The sequence below is a fragment of the Geotrypetes seraphini genome, chromosome 6 (assembly GCF_902459505.1).
Source record: "Geotrypetes seraphini chromosome 6, aGeoSer1.1, whole genome shotgun sequence".
Lineage (NCBI taxonomy): Eukaryota > Metazoa > Chordata > Amphibia > Gymnophiona > Dermophiidae > Geotrypetes > Geotrypetes seraphini.
The window spans coordinates 132,626,183-132,650,639 of NC_047089.1; the positions used below are offsets into that span (position 1 = coordinate 132,626,183).

The window sequence follows — 24,457 nt, forward strand, 5'->3', positions numbered from 1 at the left end:
GTATGCCAATATACTATTCTATTCTATAAAGGAAAGCTGATGCCTAGTTTTCTTTATAAAATACTAGCATAACTGTGTATATGTGCACCTTTGTGCTTAGGTGCGTGTACTAAAACCAGCCATAGATCTGTGTAAGTGTTCATGCCTAAATGCTGGAGATACATGCATCACTTACAGTATTCTTTACGTTATGTGCAGAAGTGAAAGTCCTGCCCAGGCTCCACCCATGTGTAGATCTGCCTTTAAAATACATGCTTTGTAAGTTTATGTGTATTTACAGAATAAGGCCAGGTGAATGTATGGCATCAATGCACATTGAATACACATTTGCATATATGTCATTATTCAGCAATGTAGCGAGGGAAAGAGGTGCCTGGGGCGGTGATGTTAGTCATCGCTGGCCCGGGTGCCCCTTTACTCTCCGCACTCTATCCTTCCACATATCTCCTGTACCTCTTCACAATCTTCAGTTGCAGTGAGCAACAACTCCTATCTGCTGCTCATACCAGCCTTAGCTCTCCCTCTGATACCACTTCCTGGTCCCGCACCAGGAATTGACTTCAGAAGGAGAGATGAAGCTGGTGCGAGCAGCAACTAGGAGATGCTGTTCACTACTGGTAAAGATTTTGAAGAGATACTAGGGGTGAGAGAGGAGGAGAAGAGAAGAGGTGCTCCTGCCAAAAGGCAAACACAAGCACAAAAATCCAACGGAACTGCAGTGATGTGTCAAACAACAAACAAAAAAGGAAACTGCAGAGATGATGTACAAGATGCCAAGTCTTTAATCAAAAAACAGTACTTTGAACAATAAACAGTTTGTATCCAAAATATGGTCCAATAGGGTAATAAACTGTACCTGGGGCAGTCTGACAGCTTTGAAGGTGTGAATAAACATGTGGATAAAGGTGAGCTGGTTGATGTAGTATATCTAGATTTTCAGAAATCTTTTGACAAAGTTCCTCATGAGAGGCTCCTGAGAAAATTAGAGTCATGGGATAGGTGGAAAAGTTCAGTTGTGGATTAGGAATTGGTTATCAGATAGAAAACAGAGGGTAGGGCTAAATGGTCATTTTTCTCAATGGAGGAGAATAAACAGTGGAATGCCACAGGGATCTATACTGGGACCGGTGCTATTTAACTTTATAAATGATCTGGAAATTAGAACAACAACTGAGGTGATTAAATTTGCAGATGACACTAAACTGTTCAAAATTGTTAAAACGCATGCAGATTGTGAAAAATTACAGACAGACCTTAGGAAATTGGAAGACTGGGCATCCAAGTGGCAGATGAAATTTAATGTGTACAAATGCAAAGTGATACACATTGGGAAGAATAACCCAAATCACAGTTACCAGATGGTAAGGTCCACCTTGGGGGTTAGTGCCCAAGAAAAGGATCTAGGTATCATCGTAGACAATATGATGAAACCTTCTGCCCGATGTGTGGGAGCGGCCACAAAAGTAAACAAGATGCTAGGAATTATTTAAAAAAAGGAATGGTTAATGGTCTTTGGAACAACCTTACTACCCCGCTGCGGAACCTGGGCTCCCTCCAATTATTCCGCAAGCAACTGAAAACCTGGCTTTTCACTAAAATGTAATTCTATCCCCCCTTACTCTTCTCTTCTATATATAAGTTCATGTAAACCTTTTTTTTTTCCCTTCTCTTCCTATATTTTAAGTTCTTGTAAACCGTGCCGAGCTCCACAACATCCATGGAGATGATGCGGTATATAAACTTAAGGTTTAGTTTAGTTTAGTTTAACAAGACTAAGAATGTTATAATGCCTCTATATTGCTCCATGGTGCGACCTCACCTGGAGTACTGTGTTCTATGCTGGTCTCCTTATCTCAAGAAAGATATAGTGGCACTAGAAAAGGTTTAAAGAAGAGCAACCAAGACGATAAAGGGGATGGAACTCCTTTTGTATAAAGAAAGACTAAAAGGTTTAGGGCTCTTCAGCTCAGAAAAGAGATGGCTGAGGGGGAGATATGATTGAAGTCTACAAAATCCTGAGTGGAGAAGAATGGGTACAAGTGGATCGATTTTTCACTCTGTCAAAAATTACAAAGACTAGGGGACATTCAATGAAGTTACAGGGAAATACTTTTAAAACCAATAGGAGGAAATATTTTTTCACTTAGAGAATTGTTAAGCTCTGGAGCGCATTGCCAGAGGTTGTGTTAAGAACGGTAGCGGAGTTGGTTTTAAGAAGGGTTTGGACAATTTCCATGGAAGAAAAGTCCATAGTCTGTTATTGAGAGACATAGGGGAAGCCACTGCTTGCCCTAGATCGGTAGCATAGAATGTTGCTACTCTGGGTTTTGGCTAAGTACTAGTGACCTGGATTGGCCACTGTGAGAACTGGTTACTGGGCTATTCTTATGTTCTGCCCCCTGTCATGCCACTGTCATTATTCTAAATAATTAGGCATGTTACTGGTGTGTAAATGTTAGTGCCCACTTTAAAGAATTACCCCCAATCCTCTGGGATTCTGTAGAGGTCATACAAATTTTAGTACTTAGATTTGGGTGCAGATCCCAAATCCACATGTAAACGAATTAGTCAAATAGGCACTAATTCTATAACATGAGAGTGCCTAAGTTTCATAGCATGCAAATCCAAAGGGCGCTTGGCCATGAGAGGAGCATGGGTAGGTGAGGGGTGCTCCAAGGATTTAGGCACGATGGTATAGAATACCTGGATTTGTGCAATTGCAATCAGTTGGGTGCCAACATTTACACCAGCCTTTGACAGGTGTACGTTAGGCACATATCCCCAAATTCTGTATATGGCACCTAAGGTTGGGCGCATGCTTCAGTGCATGTAGTCAATGTAGGCACCCAACTTGATTAATTGGCCTAATCTGTGCTGCCAATCAGCAGTTAACACCTCTTAATTGATACTAATTGGCACTTGCAGGTCATTCAAAATGCAGCTAATATGTGGAGGGAACAGATTTGAACATGTAACACCATTACTGAAACAACTCTATTGGCTACCAGTAAAATATTGAGTAAATTATAAAGTCCTTGTGCTAATATTTAAGGTAGTTCATTTTGAGATCCCATAGTACTTGGCACAGATATTAAGAGTACCAGCCATCAAGATCTTTGAGGTCAGAAGGAATATTATCCCAGGACAACCAGGCAGCATATTCTCACATGTGGGTGACGTCATCCACGGAGCCCCGACGCGGACAGCTTTTCAAGCAAACTTGATTGAAGCTTCAAGCTTGCTATGCTGCACCACGCATGTGCATGCCTTCCCGCTCCACTAGAGGGCACATCCCCACCCCGTGGTCCTCAGTTCTAAAGTTTCCGCAGAGCCATGTGAATTGCCTTCTAGCACCGCGGCTTTGTTATTTTGTTCGGAGTCGCTGTGCTTGTTCGTGTTATTTGTTCTCGTTGGAAAAAAAAAAAGGTAGAATTTCTTTTCGTGTTTCGGCATCCGGGGGCTCCCGGGTTGCCGTGGCCGCGTGGCCTCGTTCGGTCGCGGCCCTGTTTTTCATGTCCCGGCCCTTGTCCATTTTTAAAAAGTGCACCAGGTGTGATCGGCTGCTGACGATCACCGACCCCCATCGGTGGTGCCTTTTGTGCTTGGGGGCTGATCATCCCACCGATTCCTGCCCCCGGTGCGCAACTTTTCAATCTCGGGCTCTCCGCCGCCGTCGGACTCAGATTGATGTGGAGCCGGCCTCGGTCCTGGCCTCGACCTCGGCCTCGGCTGTCCTCGGCTTCGAAGTCCTCTACATCAACCTCGAAGTCATCAGCCCCGGGTAAGTCTCCGCTTCTCTCCTCAGGTTCCACGCCGACGAAGAAGTCATCCGCGGGGACGGCTGCGGTGCATGGAGGGGGTGCGCCACCCTCGGCCCCGGTCCGGATCTCCAAACCTGTGCATGTGTCCACTCCTAGGGAATACTCTGTGTCGAGGTCGCCCTCGGTGGAATGCACTGCGACCTTGGAGATGCCGTCCATGATGGTGGTTCCGGTGTTCCAGGACATGCTCCGTGCCTTAATATCGTCGAAGCTGTCCTCGGCGTTGGCCCACTTGCAGCCTGCCTTGACTTCGGACCAGCCTGAGTGGGGCGTTGGGGCCCCTCGGGGCAAGGCACGCCGGTCCCGGCGCCTTTCTTCTTCCGATTCCTCGCCCCGGGCGTCGGGTCGTTCATCGCCCTCGGGCCGGCCGAGGTCAAAGCATCGATCGAAGCGTCCTTCATCCCCGCTCCGTCGGTTGTCGAAGCATCCCCAGGATTCCCCTCCGAGGCGGGGACGCTCCCCAACAGCCCATACCGTCGAGGCTCTTCGAGTCTCTGATCTGTCTCTCTCCAACCCCCAGTTGCTCCGGTCGCCTCCTCGGTTGGGAGCCCGGGGTCGGACCGCCTTACTATCGAAGGGATCTCCATGGGGCTCTCGGAACCCTTCTCCGAGGCATCGGCGGGTTTCAGTACCACCCACCCCTAGGTCTTCCCCACGGGGGTCCTCAAGGCTTCGTTGGTCCTCGATGCCGGCGCGTTCCTTGGGCGCTGCCTCTTGGGGTTCACAACAGGGTGTTGGCCGTGAACCCCGCTATTCTCGTGAGGCGTCGCCCTCCTTTTTGGCGGCTCATCGTTCTCGCTGGCCTACCCCCACGGACGATCGGGCCGGAGCTCGCCCGTCTTCGTTTTTGAGATTTGTCATGGACATGGGGTGGGCGCTGGATTTGGACCTTAAGTCGGACTCCAAATATACAAAGGAGTTCCTGGCGGAGATGGACTTGCCTTCCCCGCCCCGGGAGTCTCTCCGGCTTCCCTTGAACCCAGTGCTCCGTTAGGCTTTTCTGAGGAACCTGGAGACTCCCTATGCTGTTACTGCTGTTCCATCTAAGATGGAGTCTAAGTACCGGACAGTGCCGTGTCCGGAGTTCGAGCGGGCCCAGCTGTCTCACCAGTCGGTGCTGGTGGAGTCCTCGCTTAAGAAATCTCACCCATCTCGTATATCTGCTGCGGTTCCCCCGGGGCCCGAGGGCAGAACTCTCGATAAGTTTGAGAGGAGGCTGTACCAGAACTCAATGATGGCCAATTGCGTTCTGAATTACTCCTTTACTTACACATCTTACCTCAAGCGTTTGGCAAAATCTCTGCCCGCTTTCCAGGGGGTTTTGCCGGATTCTCACTGGGAGGAATTTGGGCAGTTCATGTCACCTACGACGCCTTTGAGCTCACCTCTAGGGTCTCCGCGTTCGCTGTCGCCATGCGCCGGTTGGGTTGGCTCAGGATTGTGGATATGGATCCTAATCTTCAGGATTGTCTTGCTAACCTTCCCTGTGTGGGCTTGGAACTCTTCGATGACTCCATCGAGGCAGCTACGAAGCGCCTATCTGAGCATGAGAGGTCCTTTGCTTCCCTGGTAAGACCCAAGGCGAAGCCTGCACCTCCCAAGACCTATCGGGCTCTGCCCCGGCGGTACCCACAGAAATCGACTCCGGCTTTCTCGAGGCCGCCGCCTCGACGTCCGCCTCAGCAGTCCCGGGCGCAGCAAAAGCCTCAGGTGCCGGCGGCGTCTAAACCTGCACCGTCCTTTTGACGGTCTGAGCGGTTGGGGGCGGGCCCCCTCCATGCTGCCACCAGCCCCGCTTCCCTTCGGGGGCCGACTCCGTGCTTTTTACCCCAGTTGGACGCGCATCACCTCGGACGCTTGGGTCCTCAATGTTGTGGCGAACGGTTACTCTTTGAACTTCCGCGAGGTTCCTCCCGACAGTCCGCCTGGCGTGTGCCCTTCGAACCGGGCACAGTTGGCCCTGTTGTTGTCGGAAGCCTGGGCCCTTCTGCGCCTCCGGGCTGTGGAGCTTGTTCCCCCTCGTCAGCAGGGCCGGGGTTCTATTCCCGATACTTCTTGGTCCCCAAGAAGACCGGGGACCTTCGCCCGATCTTAGACCTCCGACATCTCAACCGGTACCTGGTTCGGGAGAAGTTCAGGATGTTCTCCCTTCCGGTTCTGAACCCGCTGCTTGACGAGGGGGACTGGCTGTGCTCCCTCGATCTGAAGGAGGCTTACACCCATGTTCCGGTGCATCCCGCCTTTCACCAGTTCCTGCGTTTTCAGGTGGGGGAGTTGCACCTTCAGTACCGGGTCCTCCCCTTTGGGCTGGCTTCGTCCCCTCTAGTCTATACGAAGTGTCTCATAGTTGTCGCGGTGGCCCTGCGGTCCCAGGGCCTTCAGGTCTTCCCTTACCTCGACGATTGGTTGATCAAGGCACCGTAGAGGGAGGGGATTATTGCAGCAACCCGACAGATTATTAACTATCTTTAGTATCTGGGGTTCGAGGTGAACTTTCTCAAGTCCCAGCTGTGATCCTCGCAGTCTCTGCAATTCATCGGAGCCGTGCTGGACACGGTTCAGCTTCGCTCATTCCTGCCTCTGACTCAGCAGGAGGCTCTTGTCAGACTGTACGAGCAGGTTTCCCTGCGGTCATGGGTCTCGGCCAAGCAGATGATGGTCCTCTTGGGTCACATGGCCTCCACCATCCATGTCACGCCGTTCGCCCGGTTGCACCTTCAGATTCCTCAGTGGACTTTGGCATCCCAATGGCGACAGGATCAGGACCCGATTTCCCGTCTCATTGCGGTGACTCCTTCTATGAGGCGCTCGCTCCGTTGGTGGACCGACTCTTCAAATCTTTCCAGGGGTTTGCTCTTTCTCGCTCCTCCGCATCACAAGGTTCTGACAACGGACTCATCGGAGTATGCGTGGGGGGCGCACCTCGATGGTCTTCGGACCCAGGGGTCTTGGTTGGCGGCGGATCGCTGCTGTCACATCAATCTGCTGGAGCTTCGGGCCATTTACTTGGCGGTAGTGGCTTTTTGTCATCTGCTTCGGGACCAGGTGGTCCTCGTACGCACGGACAATCAGGTGGCGATGTACTACGTCAACAAACAGGGGGGAACGGGGTCCCTGTCTCTATGCAGGGAGGCCCTTCGCCTTTGGGATTGGGCCTTCCGACACAACATCTTCCTTCGTGCGGTTTACATTCAGGGAGAACACAACTGTTTGGCAGACAAACTGAGTCGCCTCGTGCGGCCGCACGAATGGTCTCTGCCTTCTCCGACTTTATGTCGGGTGTTCGAGCTGTTTGCTTCCCCCCTCAATCACAAGTTGCCTCGCTTCTGTTCCAGGATATACTCGCCGGATCGTCTCGAGGCGGATGCTTTCCTCCTGACTTGGGAGGGGAAGTTCCTTTATGCGTTCCCACCTTTTCCTCTAATTTTGGAACGCTGGTACATCTCAAATCGACCCATGCCGATCTGATCCTGATTGTGCCTCGATGGCCTCGACAACCCTGGTTCTCCCTACTGCTTCAGCTCAGTATCCGGGAGCCTCTTCTTCTGCTTGTTTTTCCTTCTCTGCTGTCTCAGAGTCGGGGGTCGCTGTTGCATCCCAATCTGCAGTCTCTGCATCTGACAGCTTGATTCCTTTCCACCTGATTCCTTCTGTTCAGTTGTCCCAGTCAGTGCGGGATGTTTTGGAGGCCTCTCGTAAGGCTTTGACACGGCAATGTTATTCCCAGAAGTGGACTAGATTCACTTCCTGGTGTGCTTCGCATTCTCTTCATCCTTCGTCAGCTTCTTTGTCTTCGGTTTTGGAATATTTACTTAATTTGTCTCGCTCTGGCCTTAAGACGAACTCTGTTCGGGTTCATCTTAGTGCGATTGCTGCCTTCCATCGGCATCTTGATGGGAAACCCATTTCTGTCCACCCTTTGGTTTCTTGTTTTATGAGAGGGCTTTTGAATGTCCATCCTCCTCTCAAGCCTCCTCCTGTGGTTTGGGATCTCAACGTGGTTCTTGCTCAGCTCATGAAGCCTCCGTTTGAGCCTAAGGATAAGTCTCACCTGAAGTTCCTTACTTGGAAGGTGATCCTTTTGCTTGCACTCACCTCTGCTCATAGGATTAGTGAGCTGCAGGCTTTGGTGGCGGATCCGCCTTTTACTGTTTTCCATCATGACAAGGTGGTTCTCCGCACTCATCCCAATTTCTTGCCCAAGGTGGTGTCTGATTTCCATCTCAATCAGTCCATTGTGCTTCCTGTCTTTTTCCCCAAGCCACATTCTCATCCTGGAGAGGTGGCGTTGCATACTCTTGACTGTAAGAGGGTGTTGGCTTTCTATCTTCAACGCACTCAGTCTCATCGGAAGGTTCCTCAATTGTTTCTGTCTTTTGACCCTAATCGGTTGGGTCGCCCAGTTTCCAAGCGCACCTTGTCCAATTGGTTGGCGGCTTGTATTTCCTTCTGCTACGCTCAGGCTGATCTCGTGCTGCAGGGTCGAGTCACGGGACATAAAGTCCGAGCGATGGTGGCTTCTGTCGCTTTCCTCAGGTCTACGCCTATCGAGGAGATCTGCAAGGCTGCCACTTGGTCTTCGGTTCATACCTTTACTGTCTGGATACTTTGTACAGGAGCGACGGTCAGTTTGGCCAGTCGGTTTTGCATAATCTGTTTTCCTAATTTGCCATCCTCCCACCATCCCTTTTTTAGTTGGCTTGGAGGTCACTCACATGTGAGAATATGATGCCTGCTTGTCCTGGGATAAAGCACAGTTATTTATCGTAACAGGTGTTATCCAGGGACAGCAGGCAGATATTCTCGCAACCCACCCGCCTCCCCGGGGTTGGCTTCTTTGCTGGCTATGTGAACTGAGGACCACGAGGTGGGCTGCGCCCTCTAGTGGAGCGGGAAGGCATGCACATGCATGGTGCAGCATAGCAAGCTTGAAGCTTCAATCAAGTTTGCTTGAAAAGCTGTCCGTGTCGGGGCTCCGTGGATGACGTCACCCACATGTGAGAATATCTGCCTGCTGTCCCTGGATAACACCTGTTACGGTAAGTAACTGTGCTTTATGGTTAGTTAGTGAAGATCTGACGACTGTACAGTACATTATGAGAAAATCAAGACTTCTATTATCTCAGTGGCAGGAATGTTATAGAACAATTTGACAGGACCCCTTCAATTGCCATTGTACAGAAATTTAAGGTTTTGAAGCCAACTTTATTTGTAGAGGCTTATTTTTAAATGATTTTATGAAGAATTTTATGAAAGTAAATTATGTTTTAAGTTCCATTGTGCACCTTTGTGAACCCCTTAGGTGTAAGCGGGCTAAAATAATTCTTAAATAAATAAATAATTAAAAGTTACTAGGAGAATGGGCGACGAGGTGGCAGATGAAGTTCAACGTTGAGAAATGTAAAGTATTAAAGTGGGAAGTAGAAACCCGAGGTACAACTATACGATGGGAGGGATGTTATTGAATGAGAGTATCCAAGAAAGGGACTTGGGGGTAATGGTGGACATGACAATGAAGCCGACGGCACAGTGTGCAGCGGCCGCTAAGAGAGCGAATAGAATGCTAGGTATAATCAAGAAGGGTATTACAACCAGAACGAAAGAAGTTATCCTGCTGTTGTATCGGGCGATGGTGCGTCCGCATCTGGAGTACTACGTCCAATATTTGTCGCCGTACCTTAAGAAGGATATGGCGTTACTCGAGAGGGTTCAGAGGAGAGCGACACGTCTGATAAAAGGGATGGAAAACCTTTCATACGCTGAGAGATTGGAGAAATTGGGTCTCTTTTCCCTGGAGAAGAGGAGACTTATAGGGGATATGATAGAGACATAATAGATCATGAAGGGCATAGAGAGAGTAGAGAGGGACAGATTCTTCAAACTTTCAAAAAATAAAAGAACAAGAGGGCATTTAGAAAAGTTGAAAGGGGACAGATTCAAAACAAATGTCAGGAAGTTCTTCTTTACCCAACGTGTGGTGGACACCTGGAATGCACTTCCAGAGGACGTAATAGGGCAGAGTACGGTACTAGGGTTTAAGAAAGGATTGGACAATTTCCTGCTGGAAAAAGGGATAGAGAGGTATAGATAGAGGATTACTGCACAGGTCCTGGACCTGTTGGGCCGCCGTGTGAGCGGACTGCTGGGCACGATGGACCTCTGGTCTGACCCAGCGGAGGCATTGCTTATGTTCTTACGTGGAAAGTGTGATTCTATAAAAAGTATGCACCAGATGCAGTGTGCAAATTTGAAAAGGGAGTGTGGCCAGGGGTGGATCATGGGCATCCTAAAAGCCATACCCAATCTATGCACAACTTAGGCACAGGCATTTAGGCCTGGGTTTAGCAGATAGGTGCTAACTGGCAAATTCTACATAGTTTGCCTAAAGTTAGGCACTCACATCAGCATGTCTAGCTGATGTAGGCACCTAACTTAATTGATTAATAGATTTAATTGGCACCAATAATTGGCACCTAATACCTCATAATTAGCTTTAATCAGACTTAATTGAAAGTTAGGCATCTAACTCAAAAAACATGATTCTATAAAAAGTAGGCACCTAATCCAATGTGCCTATCTAAAAGTGAGTGTGGTTAAGGGCATATCCTAGGCATGTTGTGAAGTTAGGTGAAGAAAACCCTGGCCTAAATTGGGTGTGCCAAAAGTTAGGATGCCTAGTGATGCTTAAGCACACTTCTATAAAGTGCACCTAACTTTTATAGAATCATGCTTAGTGCCGCACTAGTTGGCAAATTTTAGGCATATGTTATAGAACTGGGTCCTAAGTACAAGTCTATGAAAGCTAAGCACTGTTCTAGTTGGCACTGATTTATTGGGTGCTATATATAGAATTAGGCCCATAATGCACGATAAGCTAGAATTCTATAAATGTGCCCTTTACAGAATACTAGCTTAATCCGGATCATTCCAGTGGCTAACTTTGGGTGCCATTTATTGAATCTAGCCTAATATGTATAAATTGCTATTCTGCCCATGTCTCACCCTAAATGCATTACATTACATTACATTTGTGATTTCTATTTCGCCTGTGCCTTGCTGTTCTAAGCGGATTACAGTTAAAAGAGATCAGGACATTACCGAGAGAATTACATTACAACGATTTAAGTAAATTACATGTTATGGTATAGAAATACAAGTATAAGATATCTGGATTTATCGATAGAATAACTTGACAGGGTTCAAGTAGTTACAAGGTTCATTGGGGAAAACAATATAGGCAACTGAAGAAAGATACCTAACTTTGAAGGAATCAGTTAAGTGGATACCTAAGGGAGATGCTTTTTTAGGAGAAGGTTAAATGGATACCTAAGGGAGATGCTTATTTAGGAGTTTGGATATTTTTCGTAAATGAGGTTCAAGGGGATGACTAGTGTGTTATTTGCTGGGGAGAGTGCATGTGCGATTGGGGAGGGGAATATTAAGTAAGGACGTGTTTTTTGAAAAGAAATGTTTTGATTTCTTTCCGAAACACTTTGATGTCTGTTGTTTTGATCATCAGTTTGGTGATGGTGGGGTCAATTTTCGCTGCCTGAGTCATGTAAAAGCAGTGGCGTAGTGAGGGTGAGAGTCGCCTGGGTTGGTAGTGCCCCTCCCCACCCCCTTTGCCCCCTATTCCTTCCCCGCCCCCTCTGCCACACACCCACGCATACCCCTTCCCTACCCCATACCTCTTTTAACTTCCCCAGCGTGAACAGTATCACCAAATCCCTACCTATGTTGGCGTTGGCTTTCTCTCTGATGTCATTTCCTAGGTGCAGGACCCGGAAGTGACATCAGAGGGAGAGCCAACACGTGCGAGCAACAGGTTGGAGTTGCTGCTTGTGCCAGCAAAGACATAGAAATACAGTGGTGGTAGTGGGGGGGAGGGTTGAGAAAGTGAAAGTGAACGCGTGGCGGGGGGGGAAGAGAAGTTGGAAGGAAAGGGGTGGCGGAGAGAAGGAAGGATGCTGGCACTCCCACCAAGATGGTTCCCAGGGTAGATCACCTTCCCCGACCCCCCTTACTATGCCACTGCGTAAAAGTAAGTGCATTGTTGTCATTGTGCATACTTTTATGCATGGGCAATTTTAGAAGTCATTCTACATGTGTGTACTGGCATATACAGTATATGTGAAAAAGCCTTCAGAAAAGAACATCCTACTTGTCGAACCTTTGATCCTTTATTGATTTATCCTGCTAAACGTTCTGCGCTGTCCATGCTAATAAAATAACTCTTCCACTTATGTGGTTCTGAGTATCACTTCCTCAAAATGCTTAAAAATATAAGAACCTTTTTTATATCCCAAAGGACTTTTACATTTTTAGTGCAACAGCCTGGAACACATTGTAGACACCATCTGTACTAAGAGTTTAAACAGTATAGATGGGAAAATTTTATTTTTGGTTAATATTAGAATGTTAATAATTTGATGAAAACTCTGCAGCCACATTTTTCTGTTCTATCATTCATCAAATGAAACTTGATTACATATGAGTACTAAAGGAAGATAATAAACGTGGATAGTCAGCAACATTTGATGAAAATGAACACCATACCATGAGCAAAAATGCACTACACACTACAGGCTTTAAAGTTGCAGAAGATTTGCTTCTGAAGGTCCCTTTAGAGGAGATGCCACAAATTGTGGCAGGCTGTTTGAGCCTTGCTCAAGCGGGTAGACTTTCATAAGTAAAATTTATGCATGTCAATCCATTAATGAATTTATTTTGAATTGTTGTTTAATCCTAAGGATGGATTATTTTTCTGCAATTTTATTTTTTTCCTGGTTCAAGCTATGAATTTATTTTGCAATTTATTATTTTTTTTTTTCCTTTCACTGTTTCATGTTTTGGCAACATGTAGAAATTGCTGTGTCAATAGTTTCTTCAGTCTTAAGAACTCCTTTGACTGTTTTTTTTCTCCCCCATAAACATTAACTTAGGCCCCCTTTTATCAAGCCACATTAGGGTTTTTTTATCGTTGGCTTCAGCAATAAAAGCTCTAATGCTCATAGGAATTTTATGAGCGTCGGAGCTCTTACCGTTGCGGTCAGCAATAAAAATCCCTAACATGGCATGACAAAAGGGGGCCTTAATAAACAGCATTCTCCTTTTTCAAAAACAATATATATATTTGAAAGAAGAAACTACAATGAATGATAACAATTTGAACTAGCTTTGTTAACCAGGGATATAGATGAGGGCTGAAAATGTGAATAGCTTTTGCGTTCATCTTGTTTTCATTACATAACATAACAAATTCACTTATATACCATAGTAACCTCTTCATTGTGGGACAATCTTAAAAATTTTAATTTTAAAATCATGAACTTTCAAGCGTGTTGCAAAGAAGAGAATATTAGACAAAGAAGCCCCTCTCCACCAGTCCTGTCAAACTGAGAATAGATTAATTTTGTGTCTCCAACTGAATATCTCAAATGTCCATAGAAAGCCAAAGAAGTTCTTTCTGAATGACCTTTATAGCACATAACAATAATAAGTAGGTGAAATATTATTCTGACTTAGGTTCAAACATCTGAGAAGCACAGAAATGAATGTTTCTATTTGCTGTGTTCCATCCTAGCAATGTTTTCAAGACATAAAGTAATTTAAGGAAAATTGGGCCTTCTTTGCTGTTAATGCCTTTGTTTCTTAATTGTTAAAAGTAAGTTTCACAAAATGTCAACTAGTCTTAATCAGTTCAGTCATTACTACTTTGTATATTTTTGGACCTGGTATAAGAGAACGTCACCACCTTGCCACCTGACTGTTATAGTCTTCAGTGGCAGTAAATTCTGATGTGCCTTCTCCTTGGTGTCCTGGATGAACTCTATGTTCTCGCAACAGCCGCCGCTCTTCCCTTCTCTTTTGTCTCTTTTTGTGATGCTCTTGCTGTCTGGTGTACTGAAAGCGCTGTAAGAAGAGGTCTTTAGCATACTCATACAACTGCATGTCCAGATAGTTTAGTTCCTCTATGTGCTTACGGGCCCATCCATCGATATCCACATTAGAGGCTCGTGTAGTATTGAACTGAGTAAAGGGAGAGATGAATTTCAAATTGAATGTTTTCTCAAATAGGTATTGGGTTTTCCTCTGAAATTCTGTGAGGCCAAAAAAGGCCATATTTTTCAAGTTATTCTTGGCACTCAGAAGAAGAATCTCATTCCTTTCACTTTCATTCATAAAAGTCAAATTATAACACCCAACAAGGCTGAGGTCCGCAAGCATGCGAACCTGGCGGTTGTTAGCAAGGTTATAGCCACAGTCCATGAACTCGCGCAAGCTGACTCCAGACCAGTCATCCCCAAGATAGCAGTTGGGCAGCTCATCTGGTGTGGGACTCCTTCCATCACAAACATGAAGTGAGGCTTTCCATGTTGCACCTCTCTGGACATGTTTCCATTCACTCAAGTAACGTGACACTGGATCTCTTAGCATCGTTATATAATAGAAGTTTCTGAAATCAAAAAATAAGTTGTATTTAGAGTTCATTTTTCTATTTTTCCTCACCAGTGAACACATTATTCACACTGATGCTAAGTATATACATTGGAAAAAGCAATGCTTTACATTGTTATAAACTTTATCTGTATCGACTTCACTTTAGAATAGGACCAATGTTAAACATGCTGGGGCCCAGGGCAGAAATTAAAGAGAGTCCTCTCAATTCCTCTCCTCCGTGCCCCCCTCCCCTGATTTCTCTACCCACCAAATGCCATCCCATCTAGCATCTCTCCATTTTAAAATCAGCTGCTCACTTGCCCCACCCCATCCCAGGCCAAGATGTCCTTCTTTCACTCCTCCTCAGTCCAAAGCCCCACACTCACTTTTTAAAATGCAAGGGGGTCACCAGCATAGCAGTGATTCTCTAGTGCTGCTCCTAGCCTCCTCAGTGCTGATCCTCTGCCGTGGTCTGCCCCATCTGATGCAACTTCCTGTTTCCGCTTGGGTGGACCATGTAAGAGGAACAGTGACGAGGAAGCCGCAGGCAGCACCAGAAAGTCACTGCTGTGCTGGCAACCCCTTTGCATTTTAAAAGGTGAGGAGGGGAAAGGGAAGGACCTCCTGGCTGATGGGGCCCCCTGGAGCTATGCTTTAGAAAGAAATTTGAATTATATATACACTAGTCTGAAGTATATGTGAAAGTAGTAGTAGTAATATATTGTCTCACTTTTTAAATTTCTGGTCATTATTTCTAGATTACAATACACCAAAAAATTACTTGACAAAACTTAGCATTATGATATACAGTGTTCCCGTCAGGAATCTTTTCTCTAGCATTTTATAAACATACAACTTACACAGTACTGATAAAAATAAAAATGGAAAATGACTGTCATTAACTTAATTGACTAGAATTTTTATACAAGTGGAAAAGCTCAACATATCTAAATGTAGAAGCCCATTTTTCATTTAAAAATATTCATTAAGCATTTCCTCTTTTCTTTTGGTTAAGCAATTAATTCCAAAAATAATATAACTGAAGCACTGTGCCCTGCTAGATTCAGACAACTCCAATAATTATGGACTGTGTAGTGTGTTACTGTGGCAAGGGAAGAGCTCTTCTGAGAAACAGAGAAATAATTAGGCATTGTGGAGGTGGGCAGACAGCATTATTTCTAGTGTTGGTAGGAAACCTCTATTACAGAGAAATACACACACAGACAAATAGCACAGTGAGTATAAGCATATACTGGTATGTAAGAATGCAGACCAAACATATGGCAGATCTCTGGTGTTTCCTTCAAAACAGTGTTTTTCAACCTTTTTACACCTATGGACCGGCAGAAATAAAAGAATTATTCTGTGGACCGGCATCGGTCCGTGGACTGGCGGTTGAAGAACACTGGGCTAAGTCCTGGGCCAGACCCTGACTATCTCTACCAAATCTCCACCCTAGACCCCGCCCCCATAATAGTACTAATTGTAACACTATTTTTCCATTCATTTTTCACAGATACACAATATAATCTTATTAACAACACATAATGGTTAACCACAAAATTAAACTACACAGCAGATGTAAATTCTCAAAATTGACATAATTCAATCACTAAATTCAAAAATAAAATCATTCCCCCCTACCTTTGTTGTCTCCCTCCCTCCATGCTATGCCTTACCTTTTGGCCTGCTCCCGCCTGCCCATTTTATGCCGCCCCCGGTATTATCTTCAGGCCGGCTCCCTCTTCCTCACTGATGCAGTGCACACAGCTGCGGGCAGTGGCTCCTTGCATGCCCCATGCCTCATCTGGAAGCCTTCCCTCTGACGTTGCAATGTCAGAGAGAAGGCTTCCGGTTCAGGCTCAGGCCGCACATAGAAGCCACTGCCCGTGGCTTTGTGCACTGAATCAGTGAGGAAGATGGAGCTGGCTTGAAGATAACGCCGCATTGATCACACCGTGGACCGGCGGTTGAAGAACACTGTTTTGGGCCTGATGCACATGCTGGCCTTGTGGACTGGCAGGAAATTTCTGTGGACCGGCACCGGTCCACGGACCGGTGGTTGAAGAACACTGCTTTAAAACTAAGGGCTCCTTTTACAAAGGCGTGCTAAATTGCTGCACGCGCTAGCCGCTACCGCCTCCTTGTGAGCAGGTGGTAGAGTTTTGGCTACCGCGCGCTAATCCGGTGCGTGCGATAAAACCGCTAGCGCACCTTCGTAAAAGGAGCCCTAAATCCTTCTAAATCCAAAAATAGGTAATAGAGATTAGCAGAGTAAACTGTGAACCTGGAGCACCAACAGACTTTTCATTCATTCTATGCCGATATACAACCCCCCCCACAAAAAAAACTTAAGTCTTTTGTGATTTGTAAATCACATATTTTGAAATTCAGAAAAAATATTAAGCAATGCAAATTACTCCCCTTGAAGAAACAAAATGTTAACTGATATATATACTGTATATATATATATATATATATAAAATTGACTGGCTTCAAATGGAAGGGTGAATGGTTTTAGACTAGAGAAATATCTAATTATTGGAATAATTCAAGGTAATAAACAGAAATAAAATAAAGAAAAGAAAATAAGATGGCATCTTTTTATTGCAGTAACTTAATAAATTTCTTGATTAGTTTATGAAGGCAATACCTTCTTCAAAAGTACAAAAACCGGTGCAAGGGGGCACTATGGCCACTTTTTACTGTAGCTTAGTAAAAGTATGCCTATGTTAAAGATTTCTGTTCCTAGGTGTTTTTAATGTAAAAATAGGTTTTTATTTTCCAGCAAATTAAAGGTCTTTTCAGGGGTATGAAAATACAGTATGTATTTTTTTTGCTTGACTCTAATACATACAGGAATTAATGCAGAAATGGCACAAAAGCAGAGTGAAGGATCTAAGACAGAGCAGGGGAAGTGAGAGAATATTAAAAGTGCTGTTTGTCCCGTGTACTTGTCCAATAAATATCTGATTTCTTGCACTGGGGATGTCTTGCCAGTGTCTATGGGTTAAATCCCTACAGTTGTTTGTCCTACCTGTTTGTTACTCTGCATTAACAGCATCATGAATCCATGCCCATTCCCACTCAATGCTATGCATTAAGAGGGCAAAACTCTATAACAGCGCACCTACAGATAAACACCTAGAGGGTGCCTAATTGGAGCTGGTTCTATAAAGGAAAGTATGCACTTGTTTTCCATTATAGAATACTAACAAAACCTGGTATATAGGTACATGCCAAGTTTCCAAGTTTATTTTAATTTTTCTATCCCACCCTTGGGAAAATCTTCAAGGCGGCTTACAGTCTAAAAACATAGTAATTAAAAAATTTAACAATACAATATACAAAACAATCCATACATAATGCATATATAAGGTTTAAGGAAGGAAATACAAAAATTTTTCAAAAAAAAAAAAAAAAAAGGAGGATACATTAGGGATATTCCTTCTGTTTTCACAGATGCCAATAGCGCTACCCGTTATACCTGAGAATATGCATCAGAAAAAAGATAAGTCTTTGCATTTTCCTTAAATTTATCAACTGAAGTTAATGTTTTAAGTGCCAAAGGGATCACATTCCAATATTTTGGACCAGTTACATCAAAAATTGTGTCTCTTACAAGCGTCTCTAAATTACATTGAAAAGTGCGTCTCTTACATGCGTCTCTAAATTTCCTTAAATGTCTTTGTACGATGGCATTAATTGTATAGAATACTAGCACTTATATTCTGGGCATGGTTTAACCAGTAGGCACCTAACTTAGGTGCACTTATTTAGGCCAAGAAAACCCTGGCATAAATGGGAGTGTGCCTACGCTTTCAACCCCTACTGGCATCTAAGACTGCTTAGGTACCGCTAGGCGCAATTCTCTAAATGATACCTAGTGGATGATTGACAATTGCACTCAATGCCACCTAGAAGTTAGGCGCTATTTATAATCAGGGCCTCAGCACTTGCTAAGGCTGGTGCTACTTTGGCGCTAATCGCCTTTAGCAACAGCGTTAGGTTTTGACCATCAGCTTGACAATTTATAGAATCCCCATTAAGGGCTAGATTCACTAACATAGTAACATAGTAGATGACGGCAGATAAAGACCCGAATGGTCCATCCAGTCTGCCTAACCTGATTCAATTTAAATTTTTTTTATTTTATTTTATTTTTTGTAATTTTTCTTCTTAGCTATTTCTGGGCAAGAATCCAAACCTTTACCTGGTACTGTGCTTGGGTTCCAACTGCCAAAATCTCTGTTAAGACTTACTCCAGCCCATCTACACCCTCCCAGCCATTGAAGCCCTCCCCTGCCCATCCTCCACCAAACGGCCGATTGTGTACTGATCGGTGTGCAAGCCCTTTGCGATCAAATTTCCCTCCAACCCCATTCACTAACGCCTGTAGTGATCTGATCCTGACTCTCCCATGCAAATTAGCAAAACCCCTTACAAAATAGCCAGGCAATTGATTCACTAACAATTGCTTGGCTATTTCGAATCGGGTTTTACTATTGGCAAACCTGATTGCTGCAGACCTGTTGGTAACTGAGTTACTGATAGGTTTGCAGGTTTTTTGACAGACCTGCCTGTCTTTTTATTAATTTTTTCCATGGCACAGATATTTTGCATGTGTTACACATGCAAAATATCTGCCCCATAAAAAAAAATTAATAACAGACAGGCAGGCCTGTTAAAAAAATGTACCCCCCCAACACCCCCCCCCCCAAGCAGGAGGGATGCCAATTCCCTCCTGCCATAAACATTTTTAAAAAAACCACATTATAATGCCGATGCTGCAGCATGGCACTCACCATTCCTCAGCACGGCACGGCATGGCATGGCCCTTGACCCCCTCCCGGCACGGCCCTCGCCCCTCTCTACCTCTCCCAGCACAGCCCACCCACCCCGGCACCAAAAAGGTGGGAGCAGGAGGGGTGCTCATTACCTCCTGCTCCGTAGGCTTCCCATCCCCTAGCCCACCCCGATCGGCCCACCCCTGGTTGGGCCGGCCTGCCTGCACCCACCTCCCTCCCCATACCTTTAAAATAGTTGGGAGCAGGAGGGGTGCCCAGACCCTCCTGCTCCTAGGTCAATCTTCGGGAGCAGGAGGAAAGTCCTCCTGCTCCTGCTCCCCCGGCCGCCGTTGTGCAATAGCGGTCTTAGGCCTAGGGAGAAGCCCGAGGTACCTCAGCCAATCAGTGCCTCTGTAATGGTGGGAAGGGGGAGTCCCCCCACTCCCAACAGTAGCGCCAACAGTTCTAAGTAAATAAGCATTTTTTTTTTCTTCTGGAAAGTTATATGTTCTCATGCAATTTCCTTTCCTTTTGTTATATTCAGTATCCTGTCTGCTTCCAAAAGCGTACTTAAACGGCTTACAGATTAAAATCGATTTAAAAAAATTATAACCCACATCAAAAACCAATCATTTTAATTACATCCTATTTCATTCTCCTTAACTAGTGAACTTTTAAGCAAAAAATCAAACCAACAACCTAGTCTGAGCACACAAAACATTTTGTGTACTGATTACCTATATAGAAAATGTTTCAGTGCAGAATTTTAATACCCATCCATCACTAGTAATCAAAAAATGTCTTGTAGCAATGGTGTTTCTTGTAACTGGAAAGAGATAAACAGTACATTATCTTTAATGTAAAACAATCACTGGTGAGCTACTGTGGATAGTTTAATGAACTAATTTGCAGCTACATTTTGAAGCCTATTTTGGGAAATGACAATTTAACCCATTTATAAAATTGTCAGAAAGGTGTTCTTAGGGCGTTGATCATTTTTCCATTTTTGCTTTTCGGAGACAAATATAATTTAATTAAAGATTGGCTTAGCTTTAAAAAAAAGAAACACATAGCTTAAAAAATATATATATAGAGAGAGAGGTAAACATTCAGCGATGGGTTGATCATAATTAATTAGAAATTTTATATTCAGCAGAGGAAAGTGTTGCCACTGAACATACTGTATATGGATAATTTTAAGCAGGGAACTTACCTATTTCAAATACCTTGTATTTTTGTGCATCAGGACTTTGATGTTCAAATTATATAGAAAGCAACAGCTTTTTATGCAATTTTTTCTTCCACTTTTTCATTAAGATGCAAGAACTCCGGCCATTCAGCAATTTCAGCAACCAGAAGTAATGCATTCCTGGCTGGCCTGAAATTGAAACCAACCCACCCATATGATCAGTGTTGTTTTGTATATCAGCTTCAGTGAGTGGGTATATAATCCTGTCTAGCCAATTGGCCTGGATCACCTACTTCCTCCTCAAACCATTACTTTGTATTTCCTAAATATGACACGGGGACTCACAGGTGAAGTTATTAAGCTGAGTTAAGATCTCAAATTTTATTGCAACTTAAGTTTACTATGAAAGTCTTAAACTTGCGGTAACATAGTACTACAGTTTAATGACTTTCATAGAAGAATAATCTAACTTGCAATAAATTTAAACTGCGTTATTCTGCTCCCTGAGAGCACTGGACCACTGACATACAACCCGATGCTCTCAGGTATCAGTATGAAGAAAATATAACCATCTCCCTCCCTTCCATCTCCCTGAAGATATCTCTCAAAACCCAGATCTCCCAACCCCCACAGTAAACTATTCCAAATGCTCATCCCCATCCCTACCCTTATATCCTTACAGATCCTCTTGGATGCTTGACAAAGCCCCCCACCCCTTCCTTGGCCCCAGTTACCTCTATAATTATGTTCTCTGCAGGGCATATATGAAGTCATCCCTGGGGCTTAGAGGGTCTAAAACAGGAGTGATCCCTGAGTCACTAGTTCAAAATGGCATCTGCAACCCACAGTTATAATCTTGCAGTATTACCACAAGAGGACAGGCTGCCTAAAAAGTCAGTATTACAAGACTATTGGTAGGGGTCAAAGACACCAGTGCTAAACACAGTGCTAGCAGAGGCAGAAATGACTGGGGACTGGTCCTCCCTTGAACATTCTAGAGACCATCAGAGATAACTTCAGGTTTATGGGGGATGTAGAGGTCTTTGTCAGGGGTCCAGATATAGTCTATGATGTGTGGACATGGGGGGGTGAGTATTTGGAATGTGTTTTCTTGTGAGGTGGTAGTCTAGGAGGCAAGGAGTTGGGGATAGGGAGGATGATATCAGGATTATATTTTAACCATGCCAGCCCCTTTAAGGTGGCATCCAAGAGCATCATGTGTTAACCTTTTCCTATCGTGTGTCCCGGTTGACGGGACATTCTAAAAATGTTGTTGCCATCGTGGATAAACAGTCTGTCTGGACTAATAAAGAGCCAGGAACACAAAATATTTGAATTTACAGACTTATGACTTATTTATATTATGTTTACAATAGCCGTAAATGATAATGGTGAATAATACAAAACTTTGTTAAAATAATTACGATTGGAACCAGCGTAACGTAAAATTTATTACGATAGGAAAAGGTTAATAGCCCAATGCTTCCAGGCAGGAAAAATTCCAGCTTTCAGCTAGCATTATTTTTCCACAAATAATGTGCCTTGTTGAGTTTGATATGTTATTTGCTTTGCCGGTCAGTATTATGCAGCAGTAATGTGTTATGGTAAAACAACACATCATTTTGCAGTTTAATGTTAAGGGGCAAAATCATGCATTATTCTCTTAATGGACCTTAGCAACTACACCTCTCCCCCATCCCCCCCATCCCCCACCAGTGTTCAATGAGCACATGGCTGCAGTTTCTAGTTACATCCATCAATGTGTCTCATTATACTATTTTAGGATTCATCTGAATTATACATAAAATTGGCATGGTCACAGCCCAATTAGAGAAGGTGCCTCCAACCAAGAGAAACAGGCCCAAACTCTCTTAATAGGTAATGGTGACTTTTCTGGGAAAAATTGTCCCATCCAGCTGGGTGAGCTGTGGTTGGCCTGACATCCCTCCATTCAGATTTTCCTTATTAGGTAAGGAGAAGTTTCTACCTTGAGGCCTACCCTGCCCTCCAGAAAAAAATGCTAGCTGTAGTACTTCTGCCATTGCCTAAAACATGAAAACCATTGTAGAAATAATTTTTGCAGCTAACTACACTTCTCCCTCTATATTTGCGGTTTTGTTTATTCATGTTTTTTTAGCTTGCTGGCTCCTCCCCCCAAATTACATCAGCTTGCATAAAGAAATCGCTGATTTCAAGTGTTTACAGAGGAAATCGCTGATTCCCAGCACTTTCGTCACCGTGTTTTGCCTCTTCTTCTGGAACAGGCCAGGTCTCTCACCATGTTATTCACGGTTTCACTATATTCACAATAGTTTTTAATAGAAAACAGCAAATAACATATGAATAAGTTGTTTGCGGTTTTTCTGTATTCATGGGTCTGTTAATCCCCTATCACAGTGAATACGGAGGAAGAAGTGTAGATGTTTTTCCCTAATGAAGTTGTCCACTAACCTGACTTTATGGGACCTGTTTCCAAAATGATATTGCTTTCTACCACTGCTTTTACTTCTAGAAAAGAGATACATTTACCTTTAATAAAATTTTGCTATACCACCAAACATACCATAAATGATCTAGGCAGTTTACAAAACTAATTTCATAAAGTAAACAAAATAGAGAAGAATGTCATAAAATATAGATATGATTAATGTGGACATATACTGCTACAATAATGATGTTCTGCATGTATCATAAATCAGATTAGAAGCAAAGCATGCAGAGACCTAATTAAGTATTGGGAAGCAAAAAATCTTTGGTGTTTTCAAATTAAAATACATGCTGTCTGTGGGCTGAATGGACTAGATATTCAAAGCTGGGGCATGCATAGCTCCTTGCATTGAACATCTAGGTCTTAGCAGTCATCCAGAAGGTAACCGGGTAACGGCCAACACTCAGACAGGTGCCTAGTTAATCGCAGCACATAAAAGGGATCCTTTTACTAAAGCCATGGCAAAAGTATCCTTACTGCACTCCTTATGTGGGTCCTTCCTGTGGGCTAAGGCCAATTGTGGCACGGGCAGACAATGGCACATTTTCCTACTTTCTGAATTAATGGTTATGCGCTAACCCCCCCCCCCTTTTATGAAACCGCATTAGGAGTTTTTATCGTCAACTGTGGTGGTAAAAGCTACGACATTCATAGAATTCCTATGAGTGTTGGAGCTTTTACCGCTGCGGCCGGTGATAAAAAAAAAACATAAAGCAGCTTCATAAAATGGGGAGGGGTGGTAATTTTGCCATTACTGCACAGACATTATACAATTACCACATGAGCCTCTACTGCCACCTATTTTGTAGGCAGTATGGACCCCTGCGTTACCCTGTACTAATTAATTGGTGAGCAGCAATGCCATATGCGCTAACTAGTACTGTCATGCCCACTCTCTACCCCTAATTTGCCCCCTTAGAGGAAAATAAAAAATATTTTTTAGCATGTGGTGTACGTGTGCAATTTACCATGGGATGTCAGCACATATCCCACAGTAAGCCTTTTTAATGTGTGGTAAGTGTGTCCTAGCGCTTACCGGAGTTTAGTAAAAGGACCCCAAAGTTAGGATAGCTGTTTTGCTGTTATGTGGTTACATAGCCAGTTGGCAGACTGAAAGTCATCACTAATTATCTAGGTAGGTTCACTGCCCTTGCTACACCCTGGCTTGCCCCTAAATTAACTGGTTAGAAGATAGCTCGTTAACAGCAATATTCAGTGGCACTAACCAGTTAAATGCCACTGAATATCATATTGTATGCCTGGTCACTCAGTGTAGTTTAATAAGGCAGGAGCCTCTCCTATCCATTTAAACCCTTTAGAATATCGACTGGACTATATTCATTTTATACACTGAAATATTGTAAGATGTATTTTAAAGAAACAGCAATTCATTTTCAGATCTTATATCTGTATAATCTTATAATGGACTCTTTATAGTAGAGAGTGACACGGGGACAAAGATTCATCACCATCCCCGCATTTTCATCCCTGTCTCCTCACCGTCCCTACAGTGAAGTGCATTTTTCATTCCCATTCCTTCGCTGTCCTCGTACTTTTCAACCCCGTCCTCTTCCCATTCCTGCAGTCTTAATTTTCTTCCCTGCATCTCCCCGCTAAAAGCAGAAAGATGATTTTATGCAATTTTATGGACCTAGGGCATTGTAAATAAACATTTTAAGCCTGTAGTATTTTTTTCTAACTTTTATTATTGATGTTCTTTCAGTCAAAATAA

At 44.1% G+C, this 24,457-nt stretch overlaps 1 protein-coding gene across 1 annotated transcript; it reads right to left on the reverse strand.

Annotated features, from left to right (window-relative positions):
- Positions 1-13,117: 13,117 nt before the first annotated feature.
- Positions 13,118-22,782, reverse strand: LOC117363183 (heparan-sulfate 6-O-sulfotransferase 3-like). The gene is made up of 2 exons (XM_033950571.1): positions 22,689-22,782; positions 13,118-14,277 (listed from the first exon to the last, which is right to left on the reverse strand). The coding sequence occupies exons 1-2, from the start codon at positions 22,760-22,762 to the stop codon at positions 13,569-13,571; spliced, it is 783 nt and encodes a 260-aa protein (XP_033806462.1). The 5' UTR covers positions 22,763-22,782; the 3' UTR covers positions 13,118-13,568.
- Positions 22,783-24,457: the final 1,675 nt, after the last annotated feature.

What these genes read in the sequence shown, in the direction of transcription:
- LOC117363183 (XM_033950571.1), bottom strand. Translation starts at nt 22,762, where the DNA reads ATGTATCTCTTTTCTAGAAGTAAAAGCAGTGGTAGAAAGCAATATCAT. An exon ending in AACAGGTCCCATAAAGTCAG is followed by an intron (nt 14,278 to 22,688) that starts GTTAGTGGACAA and finishes TTTTGATTTCAG; the next exon opens with AAACTTCTATTATATAACGA.